General features: G+C 39.0%; 1 protein-coding gene across 3 annotated transcripts; it reads right to left on the bottom strand.

The window, feature by feature from the left end:
• Positions 1–1,466: 1,466 nt before the first annotated feature.
• On the bottom strand, positions 1,467–23,198 carry pfkfb3 (6-phosphofructo-2-kinase/fructose-2,6-biphosphatase 3). Of its 3 annotated transcripts, XM_066705100.1 has the most exons (16): positions 13,836–14,317; positions 10,122–10,247; positions 9,908–10,004; positions 9,723–9,789; positions 9,219–9,293; positions 8,922–8,978; positions 8,580–8,704; positions 8,190–8,397; positions 7,937–8,083; positions 7,588–7,692; positions 6,928–7,057; positions 6,742–6,804; positions 6,486–6,550; positions 5,845–6,018; positions 5,523–5,545; positions 1,467–4,023 (listed from the first exon to the last, which is right to left on the bottom strand). In XM_066705100.1, the coding sequence occupies exons 1-16, from the start codon at positions 13,915–13,917 to the stop codon at positions 4,017–4,019; spliced, it is 1,551 nt and encodes a 516-aa protein (XP_066561197.1). In that variant the 5' UTR covers positions 13,918–14,317; the 3' UTR covers positions 1,467–4,016. The 3 variants fall into 3 exon arrangements, with proteins under 3 accessions (XP_066561197.1, XP_066561198.1, XP_066561196.1); XM_066705101.1 differs by lacking the exons at positions 5,523–5,545; positions 13,836–14,317 and adding an exon at positions 23,027–23,198; XM_066705099.1 differs by lacking the exon at positions 5,523–5,545 and having other exon boundaries at positions 13,836–14,315.
• Between the last annotated feature and the right edge of the window lie 877 nt (positions 23,199–24,075).

A 24,075-nucleotide genomic window follows, 5' to 3' on the forward strand; every position in this document is an offset into this window, starting at 1 on the left:
TGATGGTTGGAGATGAATATTTAAACGGAGAGCTTTTTATAATTTTCAAGATGGCGGAGACCTTTCAAATGGGCCTTTGTGAGAACTTACTTTTTGGACTATGAATTAATTCCATTAGGCAGTGTTGGAAAGATTTTTTGGCACAGGAGTTTTCAGTCAATCAGCTTAATTCCGGTAGATCCACAAGGAGATCATGTGGTTAGTTTGGAACACACAAGTCGCACAATTTCCTGGTTATAAGCAGTTTTATCACCTGTCCGAAGGGGAGTTACACAGGGGGACAGAAGGTAGTCCTTGGACTTTCTACTGGAGTAAGCCATAATACAGAAGCAAATGGTGACCAATAATAAGCAATAGTTTCATTTTGTAATGTCTGGCTAGGTAATTTCTAAATTAACACTCTTCCAGGAAAACACTGAAAAGACAGTTAATGGAAATGTGCTATTTATACTCATCAGACATATTAGATGTTATAGTCAGGTTCTCTTATTAACTCTTTGGTTACACTGTTCAGAGAAGACCATTTAGTTGAATATACTGATAATGGTCAAAATGCACTCACATCACAGGAGGACAGAGACACCTTACACATGATACATCTGACCTGAAATACATTAGTTACAGACTATAGGTGTAGTTTGAACTTGAGCCCAAAACCATCTTCTTGCTGCTTTCAAAGCATAGAATCGCAAATGGCAATAAAAGAGAAGCACGAGTCCTGCACTGAGAATTCAGATTCAATAAATAGAGTGCAGAATGATTTCTCCGAGTTGGGAATCAATTCCCCCACAAAATCCACACACGTGAGAGCAGCAAATCGTGTATGGTTTGATTGTCTCTGTATTCGACCTCACTAAAGACTTACCAGGCCCCAAGCTGGACTATTGACATTTGCATTGTCATTTTCCATTAATCTCTATAACCAGCCAGTCAGTGTGTAGGACGTGCATTTCATTTAACGGTCTCCTTTTCACCAGTATATTGGGACGAACGTGTTAGGTGCTACTGCAGTCATGTCAGCGCTAGAGCACTGTTGCACTAGGGGTGTCTTGGCCAGTGGGGGAAAACTAAAAGATAGACAGAATTAACCAGTCAACTCCTAAAAACAGAAGGCAAACCAAGAACCAGAACACAACCCAGGTGAGCCCAAATCTCTGATGAAAGCCATTCCATTGCAGGACTGCCAATTCTGTATAGGCGATCAACCTGAAACAAATCATTACCAGATAGAAATGGATCCGCTTACCTCAGCAAAGTGGAGAAGTGTTAAAAGGGCATGGGGAAAGGTACATGTGCGATGTACAGGAAAGATATGAATGTTACGGTGCATTTTTTTTTTTTTTTTTTTTAAATCACCTATTGCGCACCACCAAGCTTTTGAAATGAGCTGGATTCAAACCAGCAAACCTCAGCTCAAGGCATACAAGTGTCAGAAAAGGAAAATAAATTCACAAGCAAGATGTAAATTGATTACAATGTAATTTATTGGTCCAGCAACTGCAAAATATACACATTTCTGAAAGGCATACCCGGTTTGACTAAAAATCAGCATTCTTTCATTCAGGCATACCTCAGACAAATACAGAGCACAACAGGTGGGGTGTCAGAGCTTTATAAAGCAGGTCTCCATGAATGTCTAAATACAGATAAATAAATATTTGTTAAACAGTTAAAACAAACATACCAAAAAAAAAGATTCAAGTATAGGAAGCCAACAAAGTCAAATGACTGCATGTAGCTAGTTATTCATGCTTATGTATATGCATCTATTGCCATTTGTTAGGTTACAGAACAGTGTAATGGACTTCAATTATAAAAATTCAAGAGATTAGTGACCGCTTTGAGTCTGGTGTATTTGTAATATCTACTCTGTTAAACCCCTAAACTTTCTATTAGGTCAACCAAGTTTAATTAGGGTCATTGTACTCTCCTGCACACTCACACACACACTTTGGTTCTCCATCTCCCATGAACAAATTATTCAATCCCTAGAGTCAAATTCATATACATAACATTTCCAATGCAAATTAGATTAAGACTAAAAATAAACTATTTTCAAAGCTGCAGGAAGTCTTTCATACCATTGAACATAAGACACAGCTCTGGAATTCATATTAACACATCTGCCATCTTTCTGGAAAAAAAAAACACTTTAAAAGAGTACAGAAAAAAAAATTTCAATAAAAGAAAAACCCTAGACAAGAGCAAAAATAAATACATAAATACAATACAAAATGGAAGTCTGAAAAAGTACCCTGGAAGGGCAAAATGTAATGAGACGAGAGCCAAGAGGTTTGTTTCCAGCCCTTGAATTGTGCAACCTAAATGTAGAAAGCAATGTTTACTGTGCAAGACCAGCACTAGGCACTGCGGTTAACCTCTACCAAACCTAACCACTTAAGGAAGTACAGCATCTAGAGGTAAATTTATAACTATATGCAATAATGTACAATTGAGTTATCCCCTCCCACCCCAAATGTAAACCCAATCTCAGACAGACTTCAGTCACACATCACAATATTGCTTGCGTTCAATACTCTCAGCATTTGTACCAACAAAAAGACCCAAAGGGTCTAGTAACATGAGCATCACTGAAACATGCTCCAGAAATAAATCTTTAAATAAAATAAAAAAATACATAAGAAAAATGTAATGTTAAAAAGTAGTGAAATACAAGCTGGCTAGGTCCCTGCTTTAGAGAATCAGTACAAATCCCAAGGTCCCCTTAAGAGAAGTTATTGAAAGCTTGTGAAAAAATTAAAGGGAAAAACAAGGATTTAAAATGATCCCTTGTTTAAAAAGAAAAAGAAAATCTATGTACAAGTTAAATTTTCACATTCCATTCCATTCCCAGCTTGGTAGATCCAGACCAGATTTAATTCAAATGTTCCTTCCCACTGACCACATTACAATGTATAGACCTAGTAGTTTATAATGCCTTGCTACATTCAACCATCCTACAGAATCAAGTCAAGCATTGGGTGGTGGTGGAATCAGTTTTGATTTAATCCAGGCACTAGTTTCAATGCTTACTTGGTGCCAGAAAAGTTTTTAGTTACAACTCACTATTAAGCAGTAAACATAAGTGATGTTTTGGGTGCAAGTCTGTTACGACCCTAAGAGTGCTTTAAAAAAAAAAAAGAAAATCCAGTACATTTAAAAAAAATAAAGAAACCTGGGTCAAGTCCATGATACATTCCATGCTGTAAAACGGTGAAATTTGTTGGAATTTTTTGACTCATGTAGACGGAATTGATTGAATTAAGTCTTTTTAGCTAGAGTGTATCCTAATCCATCATACATACATTATAGATATAATGAACACATACACACTTCCTTACATTCTACAACAAGGTGCATTTTAAAATCTTTTAAAAGTGCATGTAGACAAGTGAAGAAAATATTGGTTATAATCTGTATCCTCCTCATGCAGTTACAATGATGTGGGTTTTTGGTCAGATGCTGGATGACCTCACACACCGACAGACATTTAATTTAGTCAAGCACAGTACTTCATGGGTATAGAACTGCAGGATTCTTGCACAACATTAGCATTTTCCTGTTAACAGCCCTGTGAACCAAGACCAACCATTTACTGAACTATACTTGTAAAGCTAAGGGCAAGAAAGTAGTTAACATCTTGCATTTCTCAGTTTTACAAATATTTCAACTTCAGTTTAATTAATCCTGAATCATTCAATTATATACAATATTTACAGATATGCAGAAAAACATCCTCAATTGTATTTACAAAAATGTTATTGGTGTACTATAAGCACTTACAAATGACAGTGGCAACACATTCAATTAACTGAAAGTGATTTGATATTCTTCAAATTAGCCATCAGCGATGTCCAGTTCATTTCTCAGATGATAATTACAGAACAGAAAAAGGAAAGTCAACACCCCCTTTTACAGATCATGGCAAGTTCAGCGTGCAAAATGTCAACTGAGTGGCAGAGAGGAGCTTTAGGGCTGGTCCTCCAAAATCCCCTGAAGATCTGAAGGTATCCTTTTCAAGTTCTGTAGGAATAAATAATTAAAATCAGTCAGTCAATCACAAATGCAGACAAGTCAATCTAGACTGCAGTAGACAAAACTATGCAAATGAAGGGCAAGCATCCAGATGCAGCATGCAAATTGAAGCCAGTGACCAAGGCCTGAACTGCCAGGTGCAGATAGACATGGACAACACACACCTAAAACAGCATGACCCTGTTTGTAAGCGTTAGCTGCTAAACAATTCCTTCTGCAGGAGTTAAAACCTTTCCAGGAAACATTCTACATTTCAGGACTCTGATGCTAGCTGCGGAGTTCTCGGGTGCTTTTATTGCATCCTTCAAGTTCCAGCAGATCGAAATTGATCGATTGGAAGACCATGGAAATGCATTCTAGTTTTACAACAGTTTTGTATATTATGCGCTTATTAGAATCCTAAAAAAGTAAAAAACACCTTTAGAACGTACTGTAAACCCTTAACACAAACCAGGCTACAATATGATGCCAAATACATTTACATGCATTTTAAATTCTTTCCATCTCTGGGGCCATTAAAAAAGTAATTATGCTTATAATTGAACCCACAGGCCACCACAAACCATTAAAAAAAATATATTATATATATATATCCATCTATACATCCTTGCAGAAGATTATATTTAAATCTTTGTGTGGGCTTCATTTAATTAGGCTTATTTTTTACTCTACAATATCCTACACCTCCAGATTAATGCTGCAAGGCAATTACAAATGGAAAAATTATTTCAAAACATCCTTGAGCGCTAGAACGACTAAAAGCATTTCTAAACATCTTGGGAAACTGAGCTAAAGTGAAGTTATTCTATACAAATTAATGCAGACAAAACAAGGCTTTATTCAACGCTTTGGGCCATAAGTTCCGGGAAGCTAGCAACTGCCACAGAGACTTAGCTAAAGCTTGGCCTGACCAATTTATTCTATAGAAATGTTTCTGCAACACTACAGGGTCGGTTAAAATCCAAGATTTGAAGACCAAAGCCTTTTACCTTTGAAATACTAGCAAGGAGAAAAGTTTGAGATAATGGAAAATGGATCTTCTTTAAGAAGAAAATGGGAAAGAAAACAGAAGTGAGCCAGAACAGTCAGTCAATGTTGACCAACCAAACATGACTATGAAGCAATTATTAAAAGGCAGAAACTGTCCTGTGAATTCTGTTCATTGAATAAAATGCTGCATTTTGTAGAAACAAATAGTGTATATGCATAGATTTTTAAATGTACCCGGAATTAAGAGATTCAAATGAATCCTTATGCACACTGGGAATTATGAGCGATAGGCAAATGAAGAGCACAGATCATTTTATCCCCACAAGATCATTACTTTTTATCCATGCAATTGGTCATTGCTGTAAAAATCTACAAGCAAGAAATTACAGCAATGTGTTAGTTTCAATACCTAGGTCTAGCCTTACTGGAGCGCAGTGGCTACTCTATTGGATTCAACAACTCCTTCAAGGTGGAAAGAGGAAAGAAGCAATACTTACAAGCAAGCTTTACCAAGCCAATGCTGTGGCCAGGGGGAAAGAAAAGTAACTTTGTAAAGCCACAGAGATGCAAAGACACAAGCATTAAGGCAAACTGCACAGTACCACATTAAGAAAATAATTCACTATTCAGGCTTCAAAATTAGATAAATTCACTTTGGTTTAACATGCCAGTCAAATAAGAGCTTAAAATTCCCAAAATATTTTAGGATCGCAAGAATAGAATCTATTTGGAAGATGCTTTCAAATTAATTGCCACTATCAAAAACCTTTTGTTAAAAGTTAAGGGAGTAACAGGCAACAAATAAAAACATGAACTAACTTGTCCAGGTAGAGATGTGGGAATATCGGAGGCGACGCACAACGGCAGAACAGCGGAGGTTGAGGCCATGTGTTCATCTATGCTGTTAATTCTTGGCTTTTTAGTAGGCTCAGGACTTGCCAGCGGGGTAACACTATTTCGTCTGATGAGGCTGCAAGGCCCCTTCTTTACATCCTGCTCAAAGCAAGGAGAGGAAATGGTCAGTTGAGTCTCAGCGAGCAAAGCAAAGGAAAGGTCAATTCACAGATCATCTTCAGCAAAACCTATCCTTCAGCAAAAAGAGTCCCTATCCATGCATCTTCCTCCAATTGTTCGCATCTAGATTAATCAGCGAGTGTGATGCATTAACGCATAGCTACCAAGAAGTGAAAACATGTACGATTTTTTTAAATATTTCAGCATGCATCTGATTATCTTAAGTGGCTGGTTTCTAGGAATATGAAATCTAGAACACTGAAGTGTTTGATGAAAATGCATGGCTACAGAAGATTAGGGGGTAGGGAGGAAGGGAGGTTAGCAAAGCTGGGACCTGCAAACATTACAACAGCCAACCATATGGTGGCATCAAGGGGTGGGAAGGTAAAGGCAGGCATTGCAAATCATCAATAACTGATCTGAACTGCTCTACAGTAGGTACTTACATCTGGTCTGTCCCGGTGTGTGTTCACTGCCTCAATGTTCATATAAATTGATTCAACTTTACAGCCTATAGGGGGTGGGGGGGGGAGAAAGAGGGGAAAAAAATAAAACACTTTTCAACAAATTTAAAATTTCACATTTGCCAAGTTGATTGAACTTCAAATAAGACAGGACCCCTTACTAAAAGGGAAGCCATCACATTCAAGTCAATTGCGAAGCAGACAAAGCAAGTTTCCCCATGGCTGGGTTACTACTTACCATATGCAACAGGAGTGAGTTTCAGGATTGTATGTAGAGGACACTTGAGATAAGGCATCTCCTCTGTAATAGAAAGCCAGCATTACACCCACATGAAACCACAAACCCAAAGTACAGACCCTTCTACAAGGCTAAGAGACATTTTATGAACATTTCACTTCCAAGTGGGGGGGGACCAAGACACACCTGCACTGATGTCCAGGAAGTAGGCCAGAAGACACCTCATGACGGCTTGGTGGCACACAACCAGAACGTTCTCCTGCCTCTCCAGCTCCATGATCACGGGCTCCAGCCTCTGCACCAGATCCTGGTACGACTGCAGGAAGACAGGGAATCAAAACTACCGTCAATTGCAAGCTTTTGGCCTCCACAGTTTCAGAACATCTCCTGACACAGATGAATGCAAGGCAAGAGGACAAGGATCTTGCCAACATGCCCATGTAAATTGTGTCAGCTGCCTTCAACCCATTAGCTCCAAAATATCTATGCATTTAAAGCCCACACTCCAATTATGGAAAGTGCAATTAGTTTTAATGTGCTTTAAAATCACCCAGTGACTATTACACCCACGGGTGTTCGATTTACCAAACACTTGAGGCAAGTCAGACCATTAGAGCTTCCAATAGGCAGACCAACATAATTAAAGTAAATGAAAGCAACCTTGAATGCTTTCGCAGCATTCAACCCATGTATTGCCCATCAACAAAATAAAAGACTACAGGTAATTCTGCGTGCTGTATTAGACTTCAAAAAGACAGATCAACAAGAACAAAAACAGAATGCAGGTCACATGCTGAATGACATAACCAAGCTGAGGTAAACCATGCAACATGGAACCCTCCGTACCTCGCCTGTGGGGTAGCGGTAGTAGTATTTGTCCTGATCACGCAGGGCAAACTCCTCAGGGTAACGCTCCTTGATCTCATCGTATGTCATTTCCTCACACACTCCCTGCAGGCAGAGACATTTTCAATTATAGAAGAGTCTGGAGATGAGCAGCTCAAAGACATTGCTTTATGGGCAGTACATTTCCAGTTGAGAAAGAACTTCAGCACAACACATTTAATGCATGCCCTTAAGGAAGAGCACAAACTCTTATTCCTTTCATTGTGGGGGACAGAACACCATCATGCTGGGTAACAACTAGAGGTAAAAATCAAAATAACTTTGAAAGGATGGAAGAAACAAAACTCACAGCATCAATCTCATTAAGGGCTTTCCACTGCTCATAAGGGAGCCCAAGAGCCTCAGCAGTCTGAATTGTTCTCCTCATCTGGCTGGTCCAGACCCTCAGGTTCTTCAGGTTTTGTTCTTCCACATAATTGGCCAAGGCTGCACCAAACTACACAAAGAAGGAGCAGAGTAGTCATTTTCACAGCCAAACCTACAGAACTGTGGCTCTGGAGGAACAGGGTTGACGCCCCACTGCAGACAAGGTGGACATATACCTTCTTCCCCTTGACTGACAAGCTAGAGTCTCCTCCAAGCCTGCCCTTTAGGTTGTGCTCGCTCTCTCCGTGGCGGCACAGGTAGATGGTGCGCGGCTGGACGTGGATATTCATGAGGTAGTACACAATTTTACTCTGGATGTGATCCTTGATCCGATTCACCAGAAACCTGCGGCCCACATCTATGACTTTAATGAAGGAGAGCTCCCTGGGGGGAAAAAAAGAGGTGGAAAGAAACATTAACATTCCACCTGTGGACAAAACAGCTACCATTCCATGCATGGAAATGGCAAGGTAACTGGACTAAAGCTATAGGGTTAAAATGAAATTACCTCAGCTGTCTGTTGCAAGAACAGGCAGTCCAATACTGAGGCATAAGGATGTGAATACCTGTCATAGCGATCGGGATCCAGAGGCTGGTACGAGGCCCGGTAACACTCGATTCGCTTCATGAAATCTTCCACAGCGTCCGTGCGGTTGCAGTCTTTGTAATCTGGACAAGACACTTTCACTTCCTGAGAAGAGACGCACGGGTCACACTTTCACAGGAGCACAAGACTAAAAAACAGAAGCTATTCTCCTAATAAGGCAATGTTACAAAGACTAGTGCACTACTGAAATACAACTTGCGTTAATAAAATCCAAAATATTACGTGTTTTTTTCCCCCACAAAGCCAAGTATAAGCTCAGGGCGAATACTGTTTCAGGAAGCTGGGCAGCACATGGACTCACCATTATATTAGTTGCAACAACGTTTGGATCTTCACAAACAGACTCAATGAAGAAAACCTAGAAAAATGCAGAGGTTTTATTTGCAAGGGAATTTAAAGGGAAATAAAAATAAAAAAAAAGTTAAAAAGTAATAAAACCTGGGGAGCTATGAACACATTTTCTTCATTTTTGACAGTGTAAAGGTCAGAGATATGCAACACTAGATATCAATACTGTACTTAAGACTATGGTCTGTCAACATTAACTTTTTCCAAATTGGTCAGTGAACTCATCAATACAGGTGATAAATGCACTAACCTTGAATCCATTCTCACTGCCAAAGTTAAGGATTAGGTCTCTCCTGTCCCTGGTTGTGTTGGTGGCATCAAAGACCTACAAATGAAAATATTACATATTGACTTGTGTACAAGTACTACAGATATATAGACATTTTATCAGGAAAAGCTCAGGAGACATTAGTTTGGTAAAAGACCATGTTAAACACTGGGTGCAGGAAATGTAAACATTATACCATTTAAAATTTCAGAATAAAACTCTCAACATTATTTTATGTAGATTTAGTATTTGCCAACGAGTTACCATTTCATGGTCTCCACTTCAGTGATTTTTAAATTACACAAATTTAATATGACTTGACTTAAGAGATTCAGGTCTCCCTATAAGGAGTCTATCAATGAGAGTTTGTGAAGCTTGAACATTGATATACTAAGAATCTAGGATTTGAGGGAAAAGTGCAGTGCATTCATATCAAAGGTTTCTGGAATAAATGCATCTATAGGGAAATAAACGTGAATAACTTACAGCAATTTGACCCCCTTCTTCAGTAAGGTAGATTTTGACATCTCTGAGTGCAGCTAGAGCACATTGTCTGAAAGCAAAGCAAAATCAGTAAGGATACATACACTGGAAAAGGGGCACCAGCATGCAGTGAGTAATGACTTGCAGATTCACCATCGAAATGTTTAAAACCAAAGACCATCACTCACTGTCTTATTCTCATAGCATCTTGATTATCTGGATTAAAGAAGTCATAGGAGCTGTAGTGCCTGACTGCTTCTCTGCGGTATTCTCCAACATTAAACACTGTAACAGACCAAACAAACAGAGGTTATTTGCCATCAGGGTTTATAAAGAAGGCTAATATTACATTGGTAACTACTCTAGCCAAGGGCAATCAGTTTCAATGTGCATGTAGTATACCTTTGGTTGGGACACCAATCCAGTTGAGGTAGCGGGTGAGTTTCTTCGAGATGTAGGTCTTTCCCCGGGCAGGCAGGCCAACCATAACAATCACAGTGGGTGAATTGGTCAGATTGGGACTGCAAGCTGTGTGGAAAGAAACCATTGATTTCATTAGGCTCTCCACTCTGAAGCAGCCATCTATTTGTAAAGCGGATTGAATTCATGAAAGGCATTATAGAATTAAGGTTTATAATATATTGAGGCAGTACTTGATTTCCTGCAAGAAGGTTTTTATCTATACCAAGATAAGCAAAAATAAGCTTAGGTGTCAGTTCAGATTTAACTAGTTATGTGATAATCAAAGCACATAACTACAACAAATTGCATGCATTTGTATTGCATAAATCATTCCAGTGTGACAAACTATAAAACAAACATGAAACCTAAATTCATAAAGTGGAGACAAATCAGACCAAGACAAGGAGACACTTTGAAAACTAAGAAAATTGTCTGGTGACCAATAAATCTATGGGGAAAAAAAAGCAAAATGTTTACAAGAAATGCACGTGGCTTTCATTAAGAACAGCCTGCATTCCTAGCCCTTTCCTCATCCTAATTCCACAGACTAGACCATAATCTAGTACACAGAAGAACTGGGTCACTCTCCAAGATGAAGCCCTGCATGCCAGGGGAAAGACAGCATGTTTGGCTGCTGCTGGATGTGGTGACAATATCTGCTCTGCAGTGTGTAGTTTATACCACCGGCACGTGCAACATTGCAATGTGACAGCTGCGAGAGCACATGTGAGCGTTCTGCACAAACTCGCATTATTCTGCAGAAATGTAATCCACAGCCAAGGGCCAGATTAATAAGTGACAGCCAGCGATTAACACAAGCTGCATCAAATACAGGATGTTTGGGTCAAGGTAATGAAAAGGTACTTTCCACCACACTCTACCATAATTCCTGCACCATTAGAAGTTAATGTGTACTGGATTCAAATCAGACGAGGCATTTGTTAACTTCCCAAAGGGCAGACTAAAGTCAGTGAATAAAATATCTACTTTAGTCTTCCACTATATTCAGACATCATGTACAGGTGCTTAGTGTCAAACTTAAGATCAACAGAGTAGTCTCCTGCTTTGGCAGCAATACCCAACACATGTCCTTAAGTTAGGGTTTTCCAGTATTGCTCATTTTAATGAAAGGAGATGTCTGATCCCAGTTTCAATCAGGATGTCCCATACAATGACAATGAAAAACAAGTCAGCAAGAATTAAAATCCTTAAATAGTGTCAAGGTATAATGCAAGATGATGGTCATGAAATCCCTCTATAATCTCCTTCTATCTGGTCAGCTGGCTGTGTGCATTAGATCCAGTGAACATAACATTTCAACTTTCCCTTTTGACGTTTTAAAATTGCTGACACTTAAGCAACATGATTTATAAAAAAAAAAAAAATTCATTACAAAATGGGCATTAAGGGAATTAAGCCTGCATTGCAAAACCTTCCCTTCTTCAAAGATATTGCAACATTAACCATGAAGGCTGTAACAATTTGGAGTTCATAAGGTAACATTTCTTCATAGTTTAGGATCAATTTAAGGGGAAAGGTTACAGAGGACTTTTGTAACAATGATCTGAACAGTTACAGAATAACCACCCGATTCTATACAGTTCATACTGTAAACCCTGTGGCTTGGATTGTGACTGGGAGAACAGAATTGTTAATCCAATAAACCTTAAAAGGCGAACTCACTCTCGTAAGTAAACATAGGCATGTCAAATAAGTTACTAGATCACATTTGTTGGTAAATAAAGTGTTCATTAAAATTATGATCAAATAAGACTAGAGGAAAACCCAGGGAAATCAATACTGTATAGTTTAATGCAAATAAATAATAATAACTGGTTAGGCAATGTTTGAAGGGCTGTCAGAAGAAATACCAGTAGTGTGACATGCTTATTTTAGGAGGAAACTTATCAGGCCAAACACAGATTTATGAAAATCTAGCGTTCCAATTAATAAAATAAAAATGTTCACAAATTCAGTCTAGGCAATAAGTGTTCGCCCACTGTATTGTATTGCAACTTGCGAATTAGTTAACCAGCAAACGCTCATGTACGAGCAGCAAGAATGAAGGGGGCTCGTTTCTAGAATCTGGTTTACAGGCAACCCCTCTTTTGACGTCATAGTTCCATCAGCTGCCTGCGTCCCCACTGCGCCGCATGACTTCGCGCTTCACCGCCCTGACTGAATACCCTACTTAGAAATTCCGGATACCTTTTCATTGGCTGGAGCTCCCCACCACACACACTCACACTCTCTCTCTCTCCTCTCTCCCCCCTCCGGGCCTGCATCCAATTGTGTTAGTCATCCAAGGCCGCCTCGCTGCTCGGGAGGTGCGATGCCGCTGCTTGTTAAGCCGGAGATCCTCAATGGTTACTATAGCAACGCTCCTTCCATCAGGCCCTCCGCAAAGATTGTGCTAATTGGCATGCAGGACACAGCGGCTTCTTAAAGCCACATAAACCTCCTTACAAAGCACGGCCTTTTTCTCCCTCTCCCCTCAGGGGGTCAATTGACCGCAAATTCAAACAAAGCAGTTTGAAGATCTAACATAAAACTTCTAAGGGGATGTCAAAAAAATGAATTATATAGATCTGCATTACATACATTGGTTTAAAACAAGCCAGTAGGACCTCTCTCAACTCTATAAATGCAGTTCCCCCCCCCCCCAACATAATCGTCAGCTACAGACACTGAAGTTAATTGATTTTAGGATTCAGTCATTTGACGATCAGAAGTGACTGCACCTTGTTAACATCCAATCGTACAAATTACCACATGCATACTAATTAACATATGCCTGTGGTGCATTTATTGCGGTTGTTTGATGTGTTAATCGGTGCTCTTCAGGCTTATCAAAGCCATTGTTTTAAATCCTCAACCGGACACCTGTAACCCCCAAACTCTATACGGTTTGTGCGGATTGAAATAACTTAAATAGCTGGATAACTCCAAGACCCAATGCAAGTATCCCCCCAGAAAGGATCAAAGAGGTTTGCTTGATGAATAAAACGCAATTAACATGAAACCATTAGCAATAAATGCCCAGCTACATTAGAGAGTAAAGTGGAAACATTGTTAAACAATTGTAATTGTAAGGTTTAAAACAAAACTAAAGCAATCGATGTGTAGATGGTCAGATAAGAGATACCGGTTTGCACTCCAGTTATCCCTCCCTCTATTGTGTGACGGGAGAAGAGCCCATTCCCAACAGATTTAAGACACTGCACTCCTTTACAACAGCGACCCCATATGAACAGCGGTGCCGACATGTGCGCATCTCGCTGCGGATCCCTTTCCACCGGAGCCCGCAAGAGCGACCCGCAGCTCAGCCTCGCCTCAAGTTACACAACAGCAGCGCCACTCGGTTTCAATTACAGGCGAAACACAAAACGCGCAGTAATGATATGACTGGTGAGAACCGGCAGTAAATACCGATCAAACAGGTTTAAAAAGAGGTTAACAGACTAGCAGCACAAGTCGCGCACTGGAAGCGGGGAAACTACTGGGCGGATCAGCCACTGCGCCACTCGCCCGCAAGGGAATTCCGATTTACATCACAGCAGAGCCGGCTGAAGAAAGCAAAAGCAGCGGACAAAATAGCCAGATTATAGCGGCTAACAATGTAGCACAAATGAGGCCCAATCCGGCGGTACTTACGTGCGCTGGGTATCGCCGGCACGTCATCCTTCGTCGGAATCCAGATCTTTTGGATTCTGTTTTGCGTGAGCTCCCTAGGCATAGTGATGTACGAAATCCTGTTATGTGTATCCTTTTCTTCGGATGGTTTAAAAAGAAAGTTCAGTTATCAATCGAAAAAAAAAAAAAAAAAAAAATGGGTTCTTCAGAATTAGAATTAAAAAAAAAAAGACCAAATTAATGATTAACACGCAGATGAAACATTGTCGCTTCGACGCAGGCAGTCCGGTTTCCTTCAAATGGCTTCGTCACACGCAAACACGACAATGTCGTTTCTGAGAAAACCAATATATTGTAGAAAGGCGACCCAGAGCTCATGTGAGGGAAGGATTCTCCTTATGGTCGCACACCTACCTGCGCTGTTACTATACCGGTATTTTAATCTGGGGAAACTGTGGCCCACATCCTTTATTTAAGCAGGGAGGCCGGCTGTGCAACGTGCCGATGGTGACGCACGCTGTAGAGAAGGCGTGGCGTCACAGTCCTCCCCCAAAACGCGCAGCCGCGAACACGCCGCCTGGCGGGCAAACTCGGGGCTGCAGACGCTCTGAACAAAGCGATGCAGTTGTTGGCACTTACCAAAAAAAAAAAATGCAATGAAATAGTTACAAATTGAACTGCATAAACGAGTCGTGATTACCCAAATGCTGTTCTTTGTTCAGGAAGAAATTCGCGTATTCATTTGTGTTTGTAAATTGTATTTTTCAACAGACACATGTGAATGAATTGCAGTGTGCGTGCAGTGTAAATGTTGATTTTATATCATGGATGGATGAGGACATGTATGATGCTAAACAAACGCATACAAAAATCAATTCCCCAACCAAACGTTTGTTTAGAGGGCTCTACACACCAGCAGTGGATATGCCACTAACACCCCCCCAACCCACACAACCACCATCCTTGGCCTCAGGAGCGCACGTACTTCATGTAGGCTGGTTTGCAGGCAGCTCAGATTTTGGAGGCACCAGCTGAGCTCCTCATTGTGAACGTGCAGGGCTGGGCATCCACACTGCCGGAGAGCAGAGGGGTGTTTTCCCAAATTTTATTTATTTATTTATTTATTTATTTATTTATTTATTTTGAAGGTGAGGGGTTCATTCTTATTCTACTGTTGTTATGTATCTATCTATCTACTCATCTTAAGAAAACATAATGCGACTTATGTATAGGTGTTTTACCAACAGCGTCAATATATATACATGTGTGTGTGTGCGTATAATGTATGTGTTGTTATTTTGCTCTGATTCATAAATATGAACGAACACAATCTATAACCGGGGTTTTTAATCAGGGATACACGCACCCCCAGGGGATGCCCTTTCGGGGGGTGCGAGACACAGCAGTTCATTTGAGAAAACAGTGATTGTGGATCGCAGCAGGGGGTGCCTGCCTGTAAAAAGGTTAAGAGCCACTGGTCTATACCCTTAGACATAAATAATCTGTATGCATTGTTGGACAAGTAGTGCTTTATGCCTCTATGCATTTATTTTTGTATTTTTTAATTTATTCATCACTTGCCAGTTTGTGTTGTTATTATTACTATTATTACCAATTTGTGTATTTATTTAGTTTAATTGCTTTGACATGGTATAAGTTTATGATAACGTTGTAATCTATTGAGGTATTTCTGTGTATCTTCCTAACAGATTGCCCAAGGAATGAAACCGATGTTCAGAATATGGGTGTAGTAATATGATAGACATACCGGCTTGTGCAGATGCTGATAGACACAGGTTAGCACACAGCAGAAACATCACTATGTGCACTAAATAAAAGACAAAACCCCAGTAGACGCCTGTTAAGAATAACAAGACATGAAGAGACCTGAATGTCAGGTCATACAAAGAGCAAATCCAAGAAGTACAAATTACCCTTCCATGTCTCCACGTGTATATTTATCAGGGTAGCAAAGACCCCTGGAAACATCATAAAATAAATCAACCTTTCAGATTACAAGGTCTATATTTCATTTGTAACTGCTAGCTGAATTTAGCTGAATTAGTCCAATCTTTTAAAATGTAAGGTTTTACCACAGTATACATATTCTCTGTCTGGAGCTCTATGAAGAAACACTGTGTTTAAGTTCATAAATGGTTGGCAAAGCACACCATTGACACCAAGACACTTTCTGTTATTCCAGACAGTTATGCTAATTGGAACTGTGATGACACATAGACAATGGCAATTCTACATATAATATTTCTAGCAACAGTGATAGCTTAACTGGCAGATCACTTTCAAAATGCAGCATTCAGTCTCAAATCAGTGGCGTGCCTTCCCCACAGGCAGTTTTCTGTAACAAACTGCATGACTGGCATATTAGAGCCAGAAAAGAGGGAAGAGGCTAGTGGCACTCCTAGTTCATCTTTAGGGCTTGTGTTCCTGTTAACACTCATAAGCCAAGACTTTGCAGAATCACCCACGGTCACATGGACTGTTTATTTTGCATTAAGCAAAACAAAGAAATATCCTTTATAACACAAACACAGATTATGCAATGACTCAAATCCTGAGATTCCACAGTGAGACCATTTCCTTTTTACATTTACATTATGTCCAAAGGCGTCAAGCCCTGTGACTAACACTGTGCTTGTAATTCTCCAATATATACAAAATATCATTAAAGTATTACATTTGTTATATTTGTTTTTTTCTCTCATTCAGTTTTAAGAAAACTCTAGAAATCCAACTGATCGTGATATTTTCTGTTCAACCTGGTTTAAGAACTCACTAATTAACATGAACTACAAGTCAAAATATATAATGAAATTAAATAGTCAGTCACTTGATGTACTCCTTGGCTTGTAAAAACATCCAGAGCATTAATACTGAAGTTAGAAAATGTCAAAATAAATGGAATGACAAATGGGGATTCTTGATATAAAAAGTGTGAAAGTGTTTCGTTGGTGGAATGATAAATACATTGGGACTAGTAGTGCAACAATAGAGCATCAACAGAATGTCCCTTTTGTTTTCCCACATAAAAAACAGTGTTTATACCTGCCAATGGTGCCCGGATTGCACTCTAGGGAAGTTTCTAATTTCTGCAATCAACAGCAGGCATAATCCTTTCGAGGACTGCTCTGTCAGCCTTTAAAAACAAACACGTTCTCTCTCACACCATCGCCTCCTGCCCAACCGGCTGAGGCCAGCACTGTTTGAAAGTCACAAAAAAAATGTCCTACTATTTCAAACACCCATCATGTTGATATGAGTAGCTGTTGGAACTTGGTGGTGCCAGCCTTCGATATCAAATTTGTAAATTAAAGTGCTTTGTAGCTGGAAAAGGGGTTGTTTTCAGCTTCCACCATGTCTCAGGTTCTGAACAACTCCGGGAGGGTTGCCACCTCGACTCATTATTCTCAGGACTCTGTCAAAATAAGTGCTGAGCCTCGTCACTCTGCCTCATTTCTCATTCTCTTAGATTACTGGTTTGTCTTGCACTGCTCAGGGTTGCCGTAACAGTAAATTCTGATGCGGTCTAAGAACATGTTGTACAGGGAATGTTAATGCTTTAGTGAAATGTTCCTTAGCCTCCCCAGCTCAGAAACACATGCCAGCACCTCAACGAGCCTGTGGTAAAACAAGAGAGTGGTTCATGCAATCCTTAAACCGCTAGGTCAAAATAACAACAAAAAAACTGAACCATTTCATCCGAATTTCAAACGAAACAGGCAGTACATTTTGAATTCCTTTTACTCCCGCTGTGTTTCTGGTGAATAGCCACATTTTTGTTGTATTGCCAATTGGAATCGTCCTATGTTTTGAAAGTAATTAAAGTGTTTTCTAATGAAAACCTGATTTCTTTATGAATGACTCTTTGTGTAGTATACTTATCAGGGATGTACAGTCACCTATTCCTGGTCTTCAAGCTGACCTTTCTTTCTCAGGGCAGCAGCATAGCTGGCTCAAGTTTATCCTCCATGCAAACTGAAATAATTAGTTGTGTTGTGTTTAGGATCAGTAAACAGCATTACATGAACTGTACCAAGGATCAGTACACTATTGCATGATCTGTACCAATGAAGTTACATGTAGGGGAATGCTTGGAAAGGCTTGTACTCTCGTGAGTTATTACTGTAGTTATGCTACATTTCAGTTAACTTCATAAAACAACTTCTATTTCACACAACAATATGCCATTAGTGAAATGAAATGGGATAGAACCAGATGCCTGTTTCATATGATTATACTAAGACTCCAGTAGCACATTTGTTGTGCTAAAATAATTAATTTCTAGAGTGGAGTGAACTGTGGTGGATCGGGCTTTTATGTAATGTACTTATGTGTAGCTGCAGCCCATTTGATTCCACATTATTTCTTCAGTGACTGCAGGGTCAAAACCCCTATTGACAGCTCAGGATCCACAAACGCCCCGAGAGACTGTCCGTGGATTACGCGCTTTGCTGTTGTTAATGAAGTACGGCTTGAGGTCTGACAAGGTAAATACTTGCACACACTAATTGATTTTCTTAGAAGATATACTTCACCTTCATGGTTTATAATGACAAGGAAGCATATAAACTGGCAGGCTGCACAGGCATGGAAGACAGCTCTCGCAGAAGATAATGTCTGAGACCTTCATTTGACAGAAGAACTTGGAAGAACTTTACACTTGGAGGCTAGGGGCAGCTCCAAGGTTAAAACACTTGTTTTTTTTTATCTTTAATTAATCTATAATTACATTAATCAAACTGCTTCTTTTTAAAGTAGTATTGAAACTAACATTGATTTTCCTTAAAAATAAAACATAACGTCTCTGCTGGGGTACCGTGGCTATATTTGATTCCAGGCAAGCAAGTGTGTGTGAAGTCATTTCAGGTATAAAATATTTATTCTATATACATGTTTCTGAATTGATATACAATACTCTCAATTACTATTTTGTTTGTGGATTGCAATGGAGGCCTGAAATATTATACTTATGCACCATCACATCCAATATTATCTAAAACCTTTGAATCCTATAAATGACGGTTTAACATTTTGGAAACATTTAAACTCCAGGGTTTGTCATCCATAGCCCTGGGTCAGCAGTCTCCAGTACTGCTCCTGTTAGTCTTTGTTGATCAGTATTTTAGATTTCCATATACATTTATGTTTTTACAGGTGACCTATACAATCTGCAGAATCAAGCCTCTCCAAGCACAGGGTTGGCCATACCTGCTCCAGTCAATGAGATAAAATAATTCTTACTTTAATTGAGAAGGATTCTATGTAGTGTCTCAGAATGCAGATATAATGGTTCATCTTAAACTTATAATGAGTCTGTGAGAATGCAAACACATATTATTGGACTAAAATAACTATTCTAACTACACCTATTGAAAACTCTCCCACGTTTCACCCATTTATCAGCCAAACAGCACTGGTACACCTTTCAATTTGATACTTAAATGAGAACCATGGGTTCAAAGATGCACTATGGATATAACCTCATAAACTGTAGAGCATATGTTGCTGGGTAGCAGGGTGTGGGAGGGGAAAAAAGGCTGAAAAAATTGCCTAGCCAAATGATTAATACAATTTGAAAGATATGCAAGACCACAATGGTTATGTATTCTGCAGCACTTCCACATTTTCTCATTTCTTGTTTTAGCAATCCACACGTGAGCATTTTTTCTTATTCACAGCTCTTTCGGACAGCTCCTGCTCTCTCCTTGCATAATTAAACTCAACCATTTTTCCTGCAGGCCTACAGTGTCAATGGCCTAAATTAAAATCAAATCTTGGACCTTTGATTTTTGGAAATTACAAACCCTTATCTAGTTGAGCTTGCTCTATGTTTGTTTGTTTTGTCAGAAGCTACCTTCTTCTACTTATAAAGAAACCCATCATCCAGTCTTTGACTGTAATTTGCAATTGTCGATTGACATGCAGCTGACCTCCACATAGCAGTGACAACCTCCCAGGAAGAACAGCATTGAGCCTCCAGGATACTAGTTATGTCATATAAGGAGGCTGGTTAGACTGAGAGAAACATCAACAGCTGGGACACAGTGCATAACAGTAATTTGGCGCTGTGTAAATATATTTTCTATTTGCCTCGGCCTCGATTGTGTCCAATCAGCAGTAGCACTTCGGTTCTGTTTGTCTAGAGAGGGGGATCCGTCCATTTGGCAGGTCAGCACTTTGATCGATGCCATGTGTCTACCTTAAACTGCACACAACAAGAACTCACCCTCTGTGCATGTGCAGGACGCATGGGCTTGTGTTTACTAATACAGACAACATGACACAAATAACCCGGACTGTTCTATTCTGGGCAGTGCAGCACAATTTCACTGCCCAAGGAGCTCAAGTTGCCTTTAACTGTATTCCTATTGACAGACTTATTTTGGCAAATCTGTCAATTTGATCAATGTTAAAAATCTCTGCATCAATCAATCATGCAGTGTCACAACAGAAATTTAAACTGCGAATGGCCAATATGTACACAATGTACTGTACCAAGCATGGCACACATAGAGTTTGCCTTCTTGAACATATCATTATTTTTATTCATGAAGGGTTTCCAAGCCCTGTGTGACTGAAAATCCACAGGGCTTAAATTCTGGCAGTGAGAAATAGAAAAAAAGACTCGATTATACTTGATTATATCAAGAAACTGAAGTGAATAGCAAAATATGCACTGAAGAAATGTGTAATAAAATCAATGCAAGCACCTACAATCACTTTATACTGTCAATTACCAAAATGAACAAACTCATATAAATTGACATGGGGTTTGAAAATAAATATTTAATCTTATTAAAATTCAGTACCTTTATTTTTTATTTTTTTATTTGAACATGCATATAAAGTATTGTGTGAGATATAATTATTATAGAGTAGTACATGTTTGAACATGAATCCCATCCCAACGATTTGAATCTCTCTTTTCCAATAACACGACAAGAAGCACAGCTCTCTGAAATGTTGCCTGTGTCGTTAAATATGAACCCAGCAATCAATCATTCTTGTATTCTGAGAGACAACAGGGCAAAGTTAAAATAGCAAGTGACTACTTCAACCTTGGCTCCCTGCTATGCCCACAAACACATATTATCCCTCTATCAGAAGTGTCAAATCCCCTGAGAAGATCTAATGGACTGCAACACCTGACCCTTTACAGCATTTTTTCTCACTCTATTGAATGTCAAGGCAGACTGTTTGTCACGAAAGGCTGTTGACACTCCCGTGTGAAAATAACAGGCAAAACTGAGGACTTTAAACATCCCAGGGTTTACACCAAGACCCTTTGCAAGACTATAGGAATCAGGAAGAGCCAACACGTGTATAAACAAGAATGAAAAACACAGGTGTCTACACCGCACTGGAGGGCTCTTTCTAATTGATGCTGCAATAAAAAGTGACAACTTTCACTTCCAACAGTCAAATCACATGAAAGGTACAGAACACAGGAACTATAATCTTAAAAGCTGCAGCTTATTAAAATCAGTTTCATCTTTCTCCATTCTCACTGACCTGCTAAGGGTACTAATTAAAAACTAACCAGCAGCGTAATATTTCATACCATATTCCATAATTGAAGCTATCTGACACTGAACAATTATTTAGTAATTGCTTTTAGCTTTATGTTATTCGTTGTACTATTTCCTACATTGAAAATATTTCTGCACATTATTGGAGATTACATAATTTCTTCATATTAATTATGAAGTTAAAAAACAAAAATGTATTTCAGCTATACAGTGGGTGAAACCAATTAGCAGCCACAAAATATCACGATTTAAGTTATGCATGTTTTGAAACTATTGATAATTTAGTTGGCCTTTTCCATGTCTTTCCCCTTAGCTAAACTGATATTAATGGAGGCAGAAATGCCTCCAAATACCAAATGATAAAAAGACCAATATCAAAATGAAGATCGTCTTATGTATTTTAAGAAGTACAATACAACAATGTTACAACAATAATATGATTTTTTTGGCCACTGGACAGTCAGAGGCGGTGGGCAGCAAAATAACTGTAACTAGCCAACTAAGCTGGTCTGTACTATCAAGACAGTTACATGGAAATATTGGGACCCAACTCGCATCAACCACACCCCCGAGATGGAAAGAAGCCTTCATGCTCCTTTGACAATTTAATACAAATCTCGCAGTGTAAGAAAAATGGCTTTAATTATAGGCCTTTGAAAAGAATAAGACACTGTCTACTAATTATTATTGATTAACCTTGCCTTTATGGTCTCACCTTAACCAAACAATATAAAAGCACCCAGGTCAACCAATTTCCCAGCTTTCCCCGGTGACTGTTTCCAACATAAAGAGATGGTCTTACAAAACATGTGCAAATCCAAGCTGATTTGCAAGTAATTCAAGCCATTGTGCAAAATGGGGCTGCCCAACTCATGCTGTTCTGCACAACAAAGGTCACTGTAGGCATACATAAAAAACGTGACCAGGTGTCTCGCAATACACTATCAGTCATTGTTTAAATACCTGCCAGCCCCTGGGATCTCATACTACTACTACTTGTGTGTGTCGTCAAACACAGTGCGATTGTGCAGAGTACGGAAGAGGCTCAGCACTGTCAAGCTGTTCCTGGAAATGCTTGCGTCTTTTCTACAAACTAGTACACACCCAGTATTCCTCAGTACCGTAGTAAAATCAAATGTCCATGCAAAGATATCAATGTCTTAAAACGATCTGCACGCTTGAAATTGTATGCCTATCTAAGCACACAGTAAATAGTAACTGTCGTCGTTACGAATTACTGCATAATTGATGTGCATATTTTGCTTTCCTGTACACAAAAATAATCGTTACCACCTTGAATCTAAAATGGACTTTTATATAATCTCAAAACACGATCAACTACAGTTTTCATGGGAAGTGTCGCTTCTTGCTAACAGAAGTATACTTTTCATCCATGTCAACAATAGCCAGCGATTAGTATTACTAGTATTAAAAGACTTACCGACATAATTCTTAGGTATACAGAATAAAAACAAAAACTTGATATCGTGTGCAATATGAATCGATCAATAATGCTACAGTTCAGAGCGCATGACAATCAAATCGATTATTCGAGCATTTTGTGTACACAATTACTAATTAGCGTAACAGGACTGGATAACGAGAAGTACCCATTGCCATTGCTTGTAATTCCGCTTTCACCCAAATGCAACATTTCAAACTTACCTTTCTTTGAATACATCATGCAGTCGCTCGGATTAATCTAGTGAAGTACATGTATTTATATTGTATTAGGAGTATATTACTATTACTGCTAATATTATGAATAATTTGTGATCAATAAAATAATTCTAAGGATACAATACAGGTCCTCAGTTAGCAATAATCGTTGTATGATAAGGAAGTAACACGTAATGCAATTGTTTTCTTTTCCTGTAAAAGCCTCCTGACAGACACAGTACACACTGTGTTGCAAGAGTAACTTTAGGTATTGTTTGTGAACTACATTTACACTTTAAGTATAATAGCCAGAAACTGAACTATAACTTTAAGCTTATTCGAATCTGAAAACTATGCTGCTGTAACATATCAGTCACTACACTAAATTATCAATCAATACTACCCCCTAAAACAACACCTTCCTATTGAAATAATACAGCTGGTATTTACTGACCTCCTATACAATACTATGGATTCCCTTAATTTAATACAACAGTACTAGTCTATAGTTTCAAAACGTTACATATTGTACTCGGGAAGGGGAGGCTTACTTAATACATTTATCTAATGCCAATGGAATGCACTTCAGGATTTCAATGCATGTGTCAACAAGCAGATCAATGTTGTCTTGCAGGGTCCTATTACCCGTCTATCTTGTGTTATCCAAAATGATCCCAAAAAAGGTTAGAACTGCTAAAAATGTGAAATAGGCTAATGATGTTCACTAAGAACCCTGCACACACACAAACTGACAAAAACATTGCTGATTGCTGATCCTGGTTGCAAGGAAAATTGAAATACATTGCTGGATCTGGTTTTGTTATATAGCTTTTTTTATTGTCCATATAAATGAAATTAAGACTGTCCTTTCATTTTAATTTAGACTGCAATCAAGTTCAGACAATCATTTTCCACTCCCACAGATTTTGCACTAGACAAAATAAACTTAGTACAGTGATTCTACCTCACACACATTGATTTATTACTGATTGAAAGGTTTTATAATGCGATTTACAAAACAGAAGCAGAGTTGGTTAATATCCATTTCATGTGAA

This window comes from Amia ocellicauda, chromosome 5 (assembly GCF_036373705.1).
Source record: "Amia ocellicauda isolate fAmiCal2 chromosome 5, fAmiCal2.hap1, whole genome shotgun sequence".
In the NCBI taxonomy this organism is placed as follows: Eukaryota; Metazoa; Chordata; class Actinopteri; order Amiiformes; family Amiidae; genus Amia; species Amia ocellicauda.